The following is a 12,044-nucleotide window of genomic DNA, read 5'->3' on the forward strand; positions in this document are numbered from 1 at the left end:
CCCCAGGCAGCCGCCGCTGAGGGAGCCCGCCCGGCCCGCCGCGGCCCCCAGGCAGCCGCCGCTGAGGGGGCCCGCCCGGCCCGCCGCGGCCCCCAGGCAGCCGCCGCTGAGGGAGCCCGCCCGGCCCGCTGTTGTGAGGCCCAAGCGGCAGCCGCCTCACAGGGGCACCGCACCAGGGGTGATGCAAAAGTTAGGTATGGCTTTAGGTTGATACGAAGGGATTAGCTATTGAAATGCACTTTTAATGCTAGCGAAAGTAACTTAACGACCTTTTTTTTTTTTTTAAGGTTGCAGCCCTCTGCCACTCTTTTTTACCACAGTATTTTCTTAAATGACTTCTCCAGCATTGGGTGACCTTCTGTCTCCGTCCTTCCGTGCTGGTACTTTGTTAGAGATTTGTTGTGGGTTAGGCAGGGTAGTCTGCAACATCTCATTGTTACAAATTCCATGTCGTACATTAACAGTGCTGTAGAGGCTGCCAGAATACAGGAGTTGTGCTGCTGCATGAATTTTCGTAGAGTTCATTGAAAAACAGCTTTAACTGCAGTTCTAGATACCCTAGGATGTATTCTGAATTATTTCTTTTCTGAATAGCTGTATCGAGGTAAAGGTACCTATTGATGACACTTGGAGATAACTGTTTATTTTAGTTCATGGCTGGGATGTGCTTGTGCGTGTGTATGTGGTAGTCTTGAGGCTGGAGATTCCATCCATCCTTGAGTTGATACAGCGAAAAAGACTTGGTTTTTTCTCTTAAATCTGAAAGAACACATCGTTCCTTCACAGAAGCAGATGCTGCAGGAAATGTTAATTGGTTATTCTATGGGAGACCTCCACATCAAAGACAACTGTCCAGATAGTAGTGTGCTCCTTGGAAGAATTTGTCTTTCTTGTAAAACTCGGAAGAGTAGGTTTGCCTCAGGACCCCTCAGATTTGGTAGAAGCCTCTTATGACTTGGCTGAATTGCTTCACATTGTTTACTGAAGAGCGTAAGGGCTCAGTGCTAGGACAGATGGAATAACCCACCCCACCGCTGTCCTGGTTCCTGGTGTGGGTAATATTGGGCGTGGGGGGGACCGTTGGTGTGGGAGTGCAGCGCAGTGCAGCTCTTGCCATGTTTTGGCCAGAGGTGCTGTTTCTGTATTCAGCAGTTCTTTGTGGGTGTGTTTCTTTTTCTTTGAATGAGTTACCTGCTTTTTGAATAGCGTGCATGGTTGCCAAAACTTCTGTGGTGTCTTAAGGCACAGAGTTGCACAGTTTCACAGTTTTGTGTGAAAAACCATGGGCTCCATTGTTTTGAATCTGCCATCAGCAACTTCCATTTGGTTGCTGGTTTGCAAGGGAGGGGAACGGGAATATATGTTCTTTTGACATGTAACATCTGATTGTATTCAGAGTAGATTTAGTACTCAAAGTAAAAGCTTTGATGCTTTAAAAAAGGAGGTACGCGCCATTTCAGAATTGCTAGTGTCAGTGTAGAAATCAGTACAAAGCAATAGAGCTTGAGTCAATGTTTTTGTTCTTCTAAGCAGCATCTAAAAAGCAAGTGTGTTCAGTCCTTTTTTAAATTTTGTTTCAGAACCTTTTATTTTGAAAGCAGCCTGTGCTCCACCATTGGCAGCACTTCCTGCAAAGAAAGACATTGAGGACTTCATTGCAAGATATGAACAGGGAGCAATGAACCCAGTATCTGCCTTGCATCAGTTTGCGCAAATGCACCACGCACAACTGGAACTGAAAGAAACTGGCATGGCAGGTAAGTACTTCATTTCTTAAAGTAATACTTGCTTGTCCTTGAGGTATAGAATTTGATCAGGTGAATCATATAAAATTCTGGCTGCTACCAGAATGCTGTGAAAAGTGCATAAAGTGAAAGCTGCCAATGTTCTTGTGGAGGTGAAAGCTTTGAATTGTATTTTGCTACAATTGTCTTCCTTGTTTTCTGCTTGTCCCTGGAATGAATATAAGCACATAAAGCTACAGATGAATAATTAAAATAATGTCACTAATTATGTCTGGGTTTTTTCCTCCTTTAAAGGCAATATCATATGTCCTTATTTTGCCTTTTGTGCGGTGATAGATGGTGTTTGCTACAAGACTGGACTTGGGAAAAACAAGAAGGAATCTAAATTCAATGCAGCTAAACTGGCTCTTGATGAGCTACTTAACTTGGAACATCGAGGGGCAAAGGTTTTTGAAAAATCAGGTAAATATTCTTAGCAATACCTAATAAGAACTTGAAAAGCATGGCTTAAGGTTTTCCTATGCAAAACCTCTGTGTAGTTTTATTAAATGCTTCCGTATCAGGGCCTCTGTCAGTTTTCTTGAATCCTTTAGGCAGAGCTACTTGTTGTATGGTTCTGAAACTGTTTTTTTCCGTTGTCTTTTGTGTATTAGGAGTTGCATCACTTTGTAGCAGAGTGCAGAATACTGAAGGAATTAATTTATTTGTTGCTGTTGTCCTTGATTTGCAACTCACTAGGTAACAGCAATGTGGAGTTGATCTATGTGGTTTTGAATTTTTGTGATTAAAAGTCTTCAACACTGAGTTACTACTTTCAAAAGAATTGAGCTACCATAACATTTATCTTATTTTAAGGGTTGCTGCCTAAACGGTTCTGTGCTTACAAGGATTTCAAAGTCACAAAAGAAAATTCTTAGAGAATTGGAAACTTTTAACTTTCTGGAAATAGTGTGAGATCCATGTTTGAAATTTAGAATTTCCATCACAGTTTGAAATTTTGTTGAATTCTTAGATCCTCCCCATATTCCTGCCGAGCCTTGGACTCCAGCAAACCCTGTTTGTGTATCAAGGATCTGCTTTGGTAAGGAGTAGTCTTGTTCTTCTCTATTGATTCAAACTACCCAGCAAATGCTTGCTTCTCTGCCACCCTGCCCCCCCCTTTTTTTTTCTTTTTAACATTTTAACACCTTTAGTTGATCTCAGTGAAGTTACTGTTATTGTAAACATGTCTTTGAAAATGCTGTAAGAATTAGTGTCACTATAGTAGGAGACTGACTGTCGGGTCTACAATCAGACACAACTCCAGTAAATTGCTTCAAGTGGTGAAATGATTGTGATGGAAACAATTTCTGTCCTTACTCAAAATACTGCGTGAAGTAGATGATCAGACTTGATCCACATTCCTGATGTCCTACCATGAATAATAAAAGCATAAAGTGTTCAGATATTCCTGTTCTTTATTTATTCATCTCTATCGTGGTAGTATTCAGAATCCCAAAAGTGTGTTGATATGCTTCTACCATGTATTTACATTTATAGTTTGCTAAGCGACTGATCATGTCTATTGTCATCGTCCTGTGTCTGTGTGTCCTCTTTCCCCCCACAACACACTGCCTGACAAATTTGTGTTTTCCTGGCTTTTATTATATTTAGGAGGAGAACAGCTTATACATCAAAAACTTCCACAAACAGTTCAAGAAGTATTTAACAGACTGACTGCCAAGCATCCCGAGTACCGAAGTTGTGGCAGCTCACTGGCTGCCTTCATCATTGAAAAAGGCAAGTCTGTTTTGATAGTGAGTGTTGGGGGACAGAAAACAGGCTGTTTGTGTTCCCAGAGAGCCTTAGATTAACGCATTTTGGAGCTGGTAAAGGGGTAGTTCTCCTTCTTTAACATACTTTGTTCTGATGGCTCTGTCACAATGTATAACTGCTACAGTGGTACAAATATCCAAGACCTACATAAGTGTTTCCTTGTGCTGCCTCAAAAGAGGAGCAAGGCTCTATAGACCAGCTATATAGGCCACATGCTGGAGTGGGGAAGGTGCGTGAGGAGGAAGGAGCAACAGAGACAACATGTAGGAATGGATGCTTCCCAGTAGTCCTGCGCGGCTCAAGCAGGGAGGAGAGGAGGTAGAGGAGTCAGGAGTGAAGTTGAGCCTGGGAGGAAGGGGGGAGTAGGGGGAAGCTGGTTTTACTTTTAGTTTTGTTTCTCACTGTCCTACTTTAATTGGCAATAAATTAAATTAATCTTCCCCAGGCTGACTGTTTTGCACATGGTGGTGAATGGCAAGCAACCTGCCTGCGCTTGCCTTGACCTATGAGCTTTTTTATTTTATTTTTTTATAGGATCATTTAGGTTGGAGAAGACCTTTAAAGATCATAGAGTCTAACTTGCTGGGGGATGGGGGATGTGAGAGAGTGACTTGGTGGGCACCTGGCAGCCAGACAAGTTTAACCCACCACAGTCATGTAAAAATAAATGCAGTGGGGTTTTGTTGTTTTTTTATCTTTGGTTTGCTTTTTTTTTTGAGGTGGACGGCATGAAGTTGTAGCTTTAGGAACAGGAGACTGTAATTACAGTCAGTGCTTTCAACCTTGTGGAAGAGTGTTGCATGACAGCCATGCCATTGTTACTGCAAGACGTTCTCTACTTAGGTAAGAATGTGTGTACAAATAGTTTTACCAGTTCTCTTGCAGACAGTTCTCAGTTTTACTTTCACAAATGTCAGTATAACTGAACTTGCATTTTATAGTTAGTACCTTCTGGATTATTTTCAAATTGTGTGAATAAAATGTGAATGTCAGTGTATTTGTAAACTAAGTAGTGTATTTTGTGCTTGCCTTGATGCTTTCTTTTTAGATATTTTTATAGGCATCTTTTGCTGTTCTATAATGAAAATCCAGCAAGGACAGAAAAATCTGTATTTCACGCACCACCAGGCTCGAAGCTGCTTACCCTAAAGCAAAATACGGCTATCTATCTCTACATAAATCAGCTTCCAAAAGGAACGGCTCAGTTAAAATCACCGGTGTAAGTGCCTTTGTGTTTTCAGAGGTGTTGTAGTGGAATATTTATCTGCAGTGACAAACATATTTGTGAGTGTGGAAAATATGCCTTGTTACATGTTTCTAATATGGGGGGGGGCTATTCTGTGGGTTTTTTTCATGTTTTGCAAGCATTATAGTGCAGGGTGATAGTGATCAGTGTATGAGATACAGCTCAATGTGACGATACAGAAGCCTTTTACGTGGATTATAGCTTCAGAACGATTCTTTGTTTGTTACAGATACCCACTTAGCAGTTAACCCCCCTCCCAAGATACTCTTAAAATACTAATAAGTCATTAATTTAACCACTGAGCAAGTGGATGTGGTGACTGAATGTCATCCTTTGCACCATGGGCCTAGGCTATAAAAAACCTTGAACTGAAGCAGTAGGTTCCTGCTCTGCTTTGTAGAAAAAAGGTAACGAGAGAAACTTGATGGGACAAATACACTTCTATGCTTATCTTTACACTTCTAAACTTTTGTTAAATTTTTGAAGGCTTTAATAGCTTTGACACTTAGCAGCAGCAGTCACTGCTTTACAAGGTTACTATGAGCAACGTTATTTTGTGTTCCCTTACAGTGGTACAGTGGAATGATGTCCCTGAAAATCAGCCAGTCATAAATTTTTTGTATAAGTGAGACAGCTAGCAGCTTTCATACTGTGTTTGGGTGCTGGGAAGGTAGAGCAGTGTATTGCAAGCTGTGCTGACAGGGGGAGGAGCCCCTCTTGTTAGACCTGCAGAAGGCTTCAGATGATGTTCAGTTCACAGCCTGCTCTTACACAGAAATAGCTGGTGAGACTGGGTGCTCTTTGTGAGCTGCTCTGTTGTAGTTGATGGATCGCAGTGTCAGTGCTTATTCTCTTGCTTTTTGGCAATTCTGGTCTGTGCTCTCTTGAAACAAACTCTGGGAAGTATTCTTATACAGCAGTTTGCTTATGTATAGAGTTATTTAAAGACTGTTTTTAGAAGGGAGCTACTTGCAAGCAGTCCGCTGAGTAGCAAAATATGACCACTTAGAACAGGTGGTAGTATGTTACTTAAGCCAGAACTAAATTTTTGCTTTCTAATAAAGTAGTAAAGCAAAAGCACCTGTGATCATAACTTTGTAAGTTATGATAAAACTGGGGAGAGTTAGCTCAAAGCTTCAGGCTTTGACTTCTTATCCCTGTGTAGTTAAGGAGGAAAAATTTGTTTTGCTTCAGAACAATTGCTGTTTCGTCTCCCTAATGTGTTGCAACTCCTTGTTTTAAATATTTTGAAGAATTGCAGTGTAAATTGTTTTAAAGGGGATTAACAACCTTACAGCTGCTTTTTCCAAAGATGAACGGCATCCAAGTAACGTCTGTGGTAGTACAGACACAAAGTGATAGCTTGTTTGCAGCATGTGCTGATCTCTTTCAGTGTTTGCACAATTAGGTTGAACTACCATTTCTTAGTTAAACACCAACTTCAGTATCCTAGTCGCTTGAGCAGCTGAATGTGGTGCTTCTAAAATTTTCACATACTGAATGAACGCAATGTGCCTGTTGATAATTGCTTTTTGAGAAACGGTATTAGGTGCCACTTTGCAATAACCTCTGATTAGAGTGGTTTCTCACTGAAATTCATTTTGTCTTAATTTAGGTATCTCAATCCAGGATCTATCTATGCTTATGAAGCTCGTGAAGAACTGAACCTCCATGTGACTGTAGAAGGCAAGATTTACCTAACTGTTTGTTGTCCACATAGAACTGATAGGACAAGCAGTATGTCAGCTAGTGACAAATTAACAAAATGGGAAGTGGTTGGTGTTCAGGGAGCATTGCTGAGTCACTTCATTGAACCAGTGTATATCAACAGTATTCTTGTAGGTAAGCATAATATGAATTTCAGTGGGGTTTCTTTGTATGTTTTCATGTTCCAGTTTGACCACATTTTATAAAACATGAACTAAACCATGGTGGTTCTTTAAAGAATTACAGTATTTTCCTGAAAAGGTACTAAGTGTGGGGTTTTTCCCGCTCATCTTTGAAACGCTCTAATGTAAAACTCGGGCTTGCTTTTTTGTCCTTATGCGGTTTTTTTCTAGCTTGCTAGATTGCCCTTCCTTTACTATGTATTAGAGTAACAGAAGAAATTCAGCATTGTTTTATAACAAATTAAATTTTAGGTGTTGAGAAAATACTGTGTGACACATGCTGTGGCAACTGTTCAGTCAAATATGGTGACTTTAAGGTGACAAGTCAAGTAACTGTAGAATCAAGCAGTGGAAGAACTGCCAGTATTTAACTGAAAGTGCTCAGTTTCACCTTGGGGTATCTTACGAGCTCTACTGCAAAGTCTTTGTTCAGTTTTGTGTTGTGTTCATGGCCTGTGCTCCCCGCCACCTCCCCCTTGGTATTGGTTAATGCAAATAGATGTTGAAGAATAGGGATTACCAAGGTGATAAGTGAATTCTCAGGATTTAGCGGCAGTCAGGAAGACCGTACTATTATCAGAAGTCATTTCAGTAGCTTTTATTTATGTGCTGGAATTAAATTAATGGCTATTATCCTGAAGATGTTTAGGTGTTTGTTCCTGTTAATATTTGTACTATGAGACTTGGTACATGGTCTGAGTTCCCCAGACATGGAAGGTGTAGCAGCTTTTCTTTTTCTAGCACGGAACAAGGTTTATGAAGCACTCCAAAAGATCTTACAAGAACTGGTGAAAGCCTGCCTGTTCCTTCTGAGGAAATTTGGGCACTTTTAAATAGAAATAGAAACACTTCTAATATGCTCACTTAAGTGGTATTCAAAGTAATCATAATGATCTATAATATATTGCCCTTCTATTTAATAGAAATTCTATGACTGTTCTTTGAGATGCTATGGACCAAAGCATACTTAGTTAGTCGGCAGTCAGAAATACTGTTGGATATGGAGTAATGTGGGCAAACTCACTGGCACATTTTCTAATCTAGAACATGAAAGTTTGTGTTGCAGCTTCTATTTTAATGCTGTCTCCTGCAAGGAATGGAAAGAGTTGATGAAGAATAATTGTTCCAAAAAGGAGGCATCCCATGAAAATAATGATGCCTCTGGAGAAGAAACTGTGAAACAGTTTTTGTTGTATGAACTGAATGTTGGAACTGGTTCTTCCAAACACAAATTTTGTGTAGAAAAATGAATATTATGTAGACCAATGGAAACATCTACATTCATTTTTTTCTTATTTTTTCTTCTTTTAATTTGATTTTGTTTTGCTTAATAGGAAATGGAAATTGCAAAGATACAAGAGGGCTAGAAATAGCTATAAACCAGCGTGTTGATGATACACTTACATCAAAGCTTCCCATGCCTTATATGGTCAACAAATGTCATACTTACATGGTAAATGCTGCATACCCGATTCAAGTAGACTTCAAACAGAAGTCTCTTAGTTTGAATTGGTCATTGCCAGATAGATCACTGGAAGTTGTGGATGGATTAAATGGAAAAACCATTGAAAGGTTAGAAATTTCTCTTTGTTATGTTGTAAATAATGGTTAGCCTTATTGTTTTGTGCCAGCTCACTGGAGTAGTGATTTTTTTAATCTATGTGTGGAGGCCACAGTATTACCCAAATGAGAGAGACTCTCCTGTGTTTCGTGACCTGATGAGATACAATTTTAAAGATCTTGTAACTTTACAGTGAGAAACCAAGACATGACATTAAATAGCTCTTTGAATTGAGGTATCTTTATTCCATTGTCTATGGTACTGAGTGTTTTAGTTTGCACAATACAGAAAAACAATAAGCTTCCTAGTTCAGATGAATTCCACTTTTGAAAACAGTTGTTGGTTGACTTGTTTAAATTCTCATAGCTGCTGATTTGCATTAGCTTTGTGTGTTGAAAGTGGAAGTAGAATCATATGATCATATTCACAAAGCATTGGGGAGAGGGGGGGAATCCTGTAATGATCAAAGCAATATACCTGTAATGTATTACTGAGTTTTATTATTCTCTCTTTATTTTGACTGTAGTTCACCATTCAAAACTGGTATTTATATGGCAAGTCGCCTTTGCAAGGCAGCAATGTTTAGTCGCTTCAGATGGCTTGCTAAGGAAGCAGGACGGAATGATTTGCTTCAAGTTGCAATGTACCATGAAGCTAAGGTAAGCTGGGGGGTGGCAGAGGCAGGAAGTTTTAGCAAGAGTCTCTTAGTGCTACTCTCAAAGCTGATTTGGTAGCCAGGGGTGACTTTCTATTTTGCTGATGACTTTACCTGAACAGTGGGATCTCTCATAGTGCCTATAATCTTTGCCTGAGAATGTCTGACATTTCTGTTTTCAAGTAGAATTTATCTACTGAATAATCTTGAACCGTTCTCTATGAAAATCTGCCGTGTTTTGTGCCTTGGCGTATGGAGGTTGCTGCCCATTTTCGTCACGTAAGATAGTTTCCTATTAAGAAGGTTGGAGGCAGTTTATTCATTTTCAGTCTTACTCTTTATGTTTGTTTCATGCATATGTAGATACTTTTCTACCACAGTGTGGTCTTGTCAAGGATTCTTATGTCACAGTGGAGTAGGAAAGTAGGACTACTTCATCAGAAAGTAGCAATAGGTCCCAGGCTTTCCTTTGTGGTATAAAAATACAGAGAAATTATTTAAAGGAGCTACTGCGATTCTTGATTGCTGTGAACACAGTTCACTAGATTCTCTCCCTACTTGGACATATGTAGGCTCATCTTATACTTCGTATGCTTCCAGGTTTTTCCTCTCCTTGAGGAAAGGAATATATCTCCTTCAAGAGAGATATTTTAATTCCAGAATTGTTAGGTGAAACTTACGCTTTTATAAAGTATGGATCTTTTTTTCCACCTGTTAGAACGTGCAAGAGATAATTTTTCAAATAATTCAAAAACTACCGTAAAATAGAATGGCTTGCTAATTGTCTGCTTGTTTATGTGTTTAGATTTGCACTGAATGATAGCAAGTGTTTATTTTCTGTGTCAAGGTAGTATTGGAACTCTAAAGATGCTGAAAAGCAGTAATGTTCAACAGAGCTATTCTCTCATCCCAGTAAATATCCAGGCATATAAGAAGAGTATGTTTTTAGAGTCTGTAACACTTTTGTCTCACTGTCAGCAGCTGAGAGAACTGTAAGATTTGTAGGTATTGTTTTCTTCAAGGTTTGTGCTCGTGTGTATTATATGCTGGTAGTAAAGAGCTCAGGTGTCTCTAACAACCATTCTTGACAGCTTTCAAGATCTTTCTTTTTCTAGATTCAATCTGAATTGTACCAAAAAGCTAAAAATTTGCTGCAGAGCTACTTAGAGCAAAATCGTTACGGATCCTGGATTGTGAAGTCTGCAGATGTGGAACAGTTCAGTGGCTGACTGTGAGCTGGACTGTATGTGAATTCAGTTTGGATGGTTTCTTTCAGTAAAAGGTAATTCTGATCGGTAAAACGTTCAACTGTAGGGTTCGTATTTACAGCAAGAAAAATCATCCCAGAGCTGTTTCTTGCCAATTTCAATGCAGATATTAAACCATCTCTAACAGTTTAGTCTTTTCCAAAAGTTGATGTTTCCTCATAGGTAGGAGTATCTTGACAGCTTTGCAAATCTGTTTTCTTTTGGCCCCCGATGCCACCTTGTTTCTGCTTCCTCGCTCCCACACCACCCTGTGGAGTTAACAACGGTTTTTTTCTGGTAGTTTCAGGATTGCTGTGCATTTGTTTCTTCTTTTTCCCTGCCTTTTTCATAGCTCTCAAAAATGAGCAGAAGTTGGATTTCGTTAAAAAATTGTATACTAATTTGAGAATTGCTTTCAAAAACAAAAATGGGGGATCTGTGCTTTTTTGCTAGTCATTTCTAGACTTTTTATTTAGCATGGATATTTGCCTAGTGGCTTGAAATTCACTATGTATTATTTGTTGCAGAACGGTTAAGAAATAATCTGTGTATTTTCAAATATGAAACTTTGAATCACAAAACTGTTGAGTAATGTCTTGGTAACAATTGCTATTTTTGGTAGTGGATTTTCAAGTATTTTGAAGGTGTCAGGTCTGTAAATAAAATGGTGTGATCTGGATTGTTCTTTGATGAAGTAGCAGCATACACAAGAATGCACTGAGCCAGTAAAGGTAGGCACATAGGGGTTCTCTCCAGGGTTTTCCTCAGCTGCGTCAGTGATTTCAAAACATATGATTCTATAAGCTTGAGAGAGGCAAGAGTGCTGTGGTTCCAGTAATGAGGCTGAAGCTGTATGATCAGCAGGCACATGTGCACAGTGCACGTATACATCACGCATACATACATACATGCGTGGCCGGTTGCACAGGCCAGGGACATGTGTGTGAGCACAAAGTACCAACAGTTGCTGGCTGAGAGCTTGGCCTCTTCCTTGCATCCCCGAGGGGAACTGATGTCCCCTGCTGAGAACAGAGTCACTGTCCCGCTTCCTTACGTGATATGACAGATTACATAGACGGTGAATGAAGGCTACACTATTCTCGCTAAATAGCAGTTGTCACATTTTTTTGCTGAAGGAAACACCCAAGTAACTAAAGAGGCCACCTAACCCTCTCTGGAGTTAGGATCACCCCAAGCAAAATCTTTCAGTAACTGAGAAATACAGCATAAGAGTTAAGGAATACTCTCTGCCTCAACTTGCATTGTAAATCGCGTGCACGGTGGCTATAGCAAGCATTGCTTCCCACTGACCAGAAGGGAGTCTTGCAGCACAAAATGAAAGAAGAGCTTTGTGAAATGCTTTTGGCAAGTAAAGAGAATTGCGTATTTTTCATGTGCATCTAGTTGAAGTCTTCTTTCTAAAAGGATACTGCTTTTGGGTTTTGACTTGTATTCAAAGATGACTGAAAGAAGTAAGCACACCACATAATTCTCTCAGGAGTGTATGAATTAGAAATAAGGTAAGAGCAATACGCAAGCTGATGTTAGCGCTAGAATGAAAGCAAACCCAAACACTACAGAGATCACAGAATCATGGGCTGGTGGGGGTTGGAAGGGACCTTAAAGGTCATCTAGTTCCAGCCCCTGTGCCATGGGCAGGGACACCTCCCACCAGCCCAGGCTGCTCCCAGCCCCGTCCAGCCTGGCCTTGAGCACTGCCAGGGATGGGGCACCCACAGCTGCTCTGGGCAGCCTGCGCCTCCCCGGATAAAATGTGTTTGAGTGTAATAACATTAAGAAATCAAGGCTATGAGAAATAAACAGTTGGTATAAGCCAGTAGTAAGACAAAGACTGTTTATAGCCAGATTTTGAGTGATATGAAACG

General features: G+C 40.1%; 1 protein-coding gene across 1 annotated transcript; it reads left to right on the top strand.

The window, feature by feature from the left end:
* Positions 1 to 331: 331 nt before the first annotated feature.
* ADAD1 (adenosine deaminase domain containing 1) lies at positions 332 to 11,527 on the top strand. The gene is made up of 11 exons (XM_037399456.1): positions 332 to 380; positions 1,581 to 1,757; positions 2,040 to 2,207; positions 2,758 to 2,826; positions 3,399 to 3,524; positions 4,280 to 4,403; positions 4,609 to 4,779; positions 6,422 to 6,648; positions 8,030 to 8,267; positions 8,783 to 8,915; positions 10,027 to 11,527. The coding sequence occupies exons 1-11, from the start codon at positions 332 to 334 to the stop codon at positions 10,138 to 10,140; spliced, it is 1,596 nt and encodes a 531-aa protein (XP_037255353.1). The 3' UTR covers positions 10,141 to 11,527.
* The last annotated feature ends 517 nt before the right edge of the window (positions 11,528 to 12,044 follow it).

Source organism: Falco rusticolus, chromosome 1, assembly GCF_015220075.1.
Source record: "Falco rusticolus isolate bFalRus1 chromosome 1, bFalRus1.pri, whole genome shotgun sequence".
Classification (NCBI taxonomy): domain Eukaryota; kingdom Metazoa; phylum Chordata; class Aves; order Falconiformes; family Falconidae; genus Falco; species Falco rusticolus.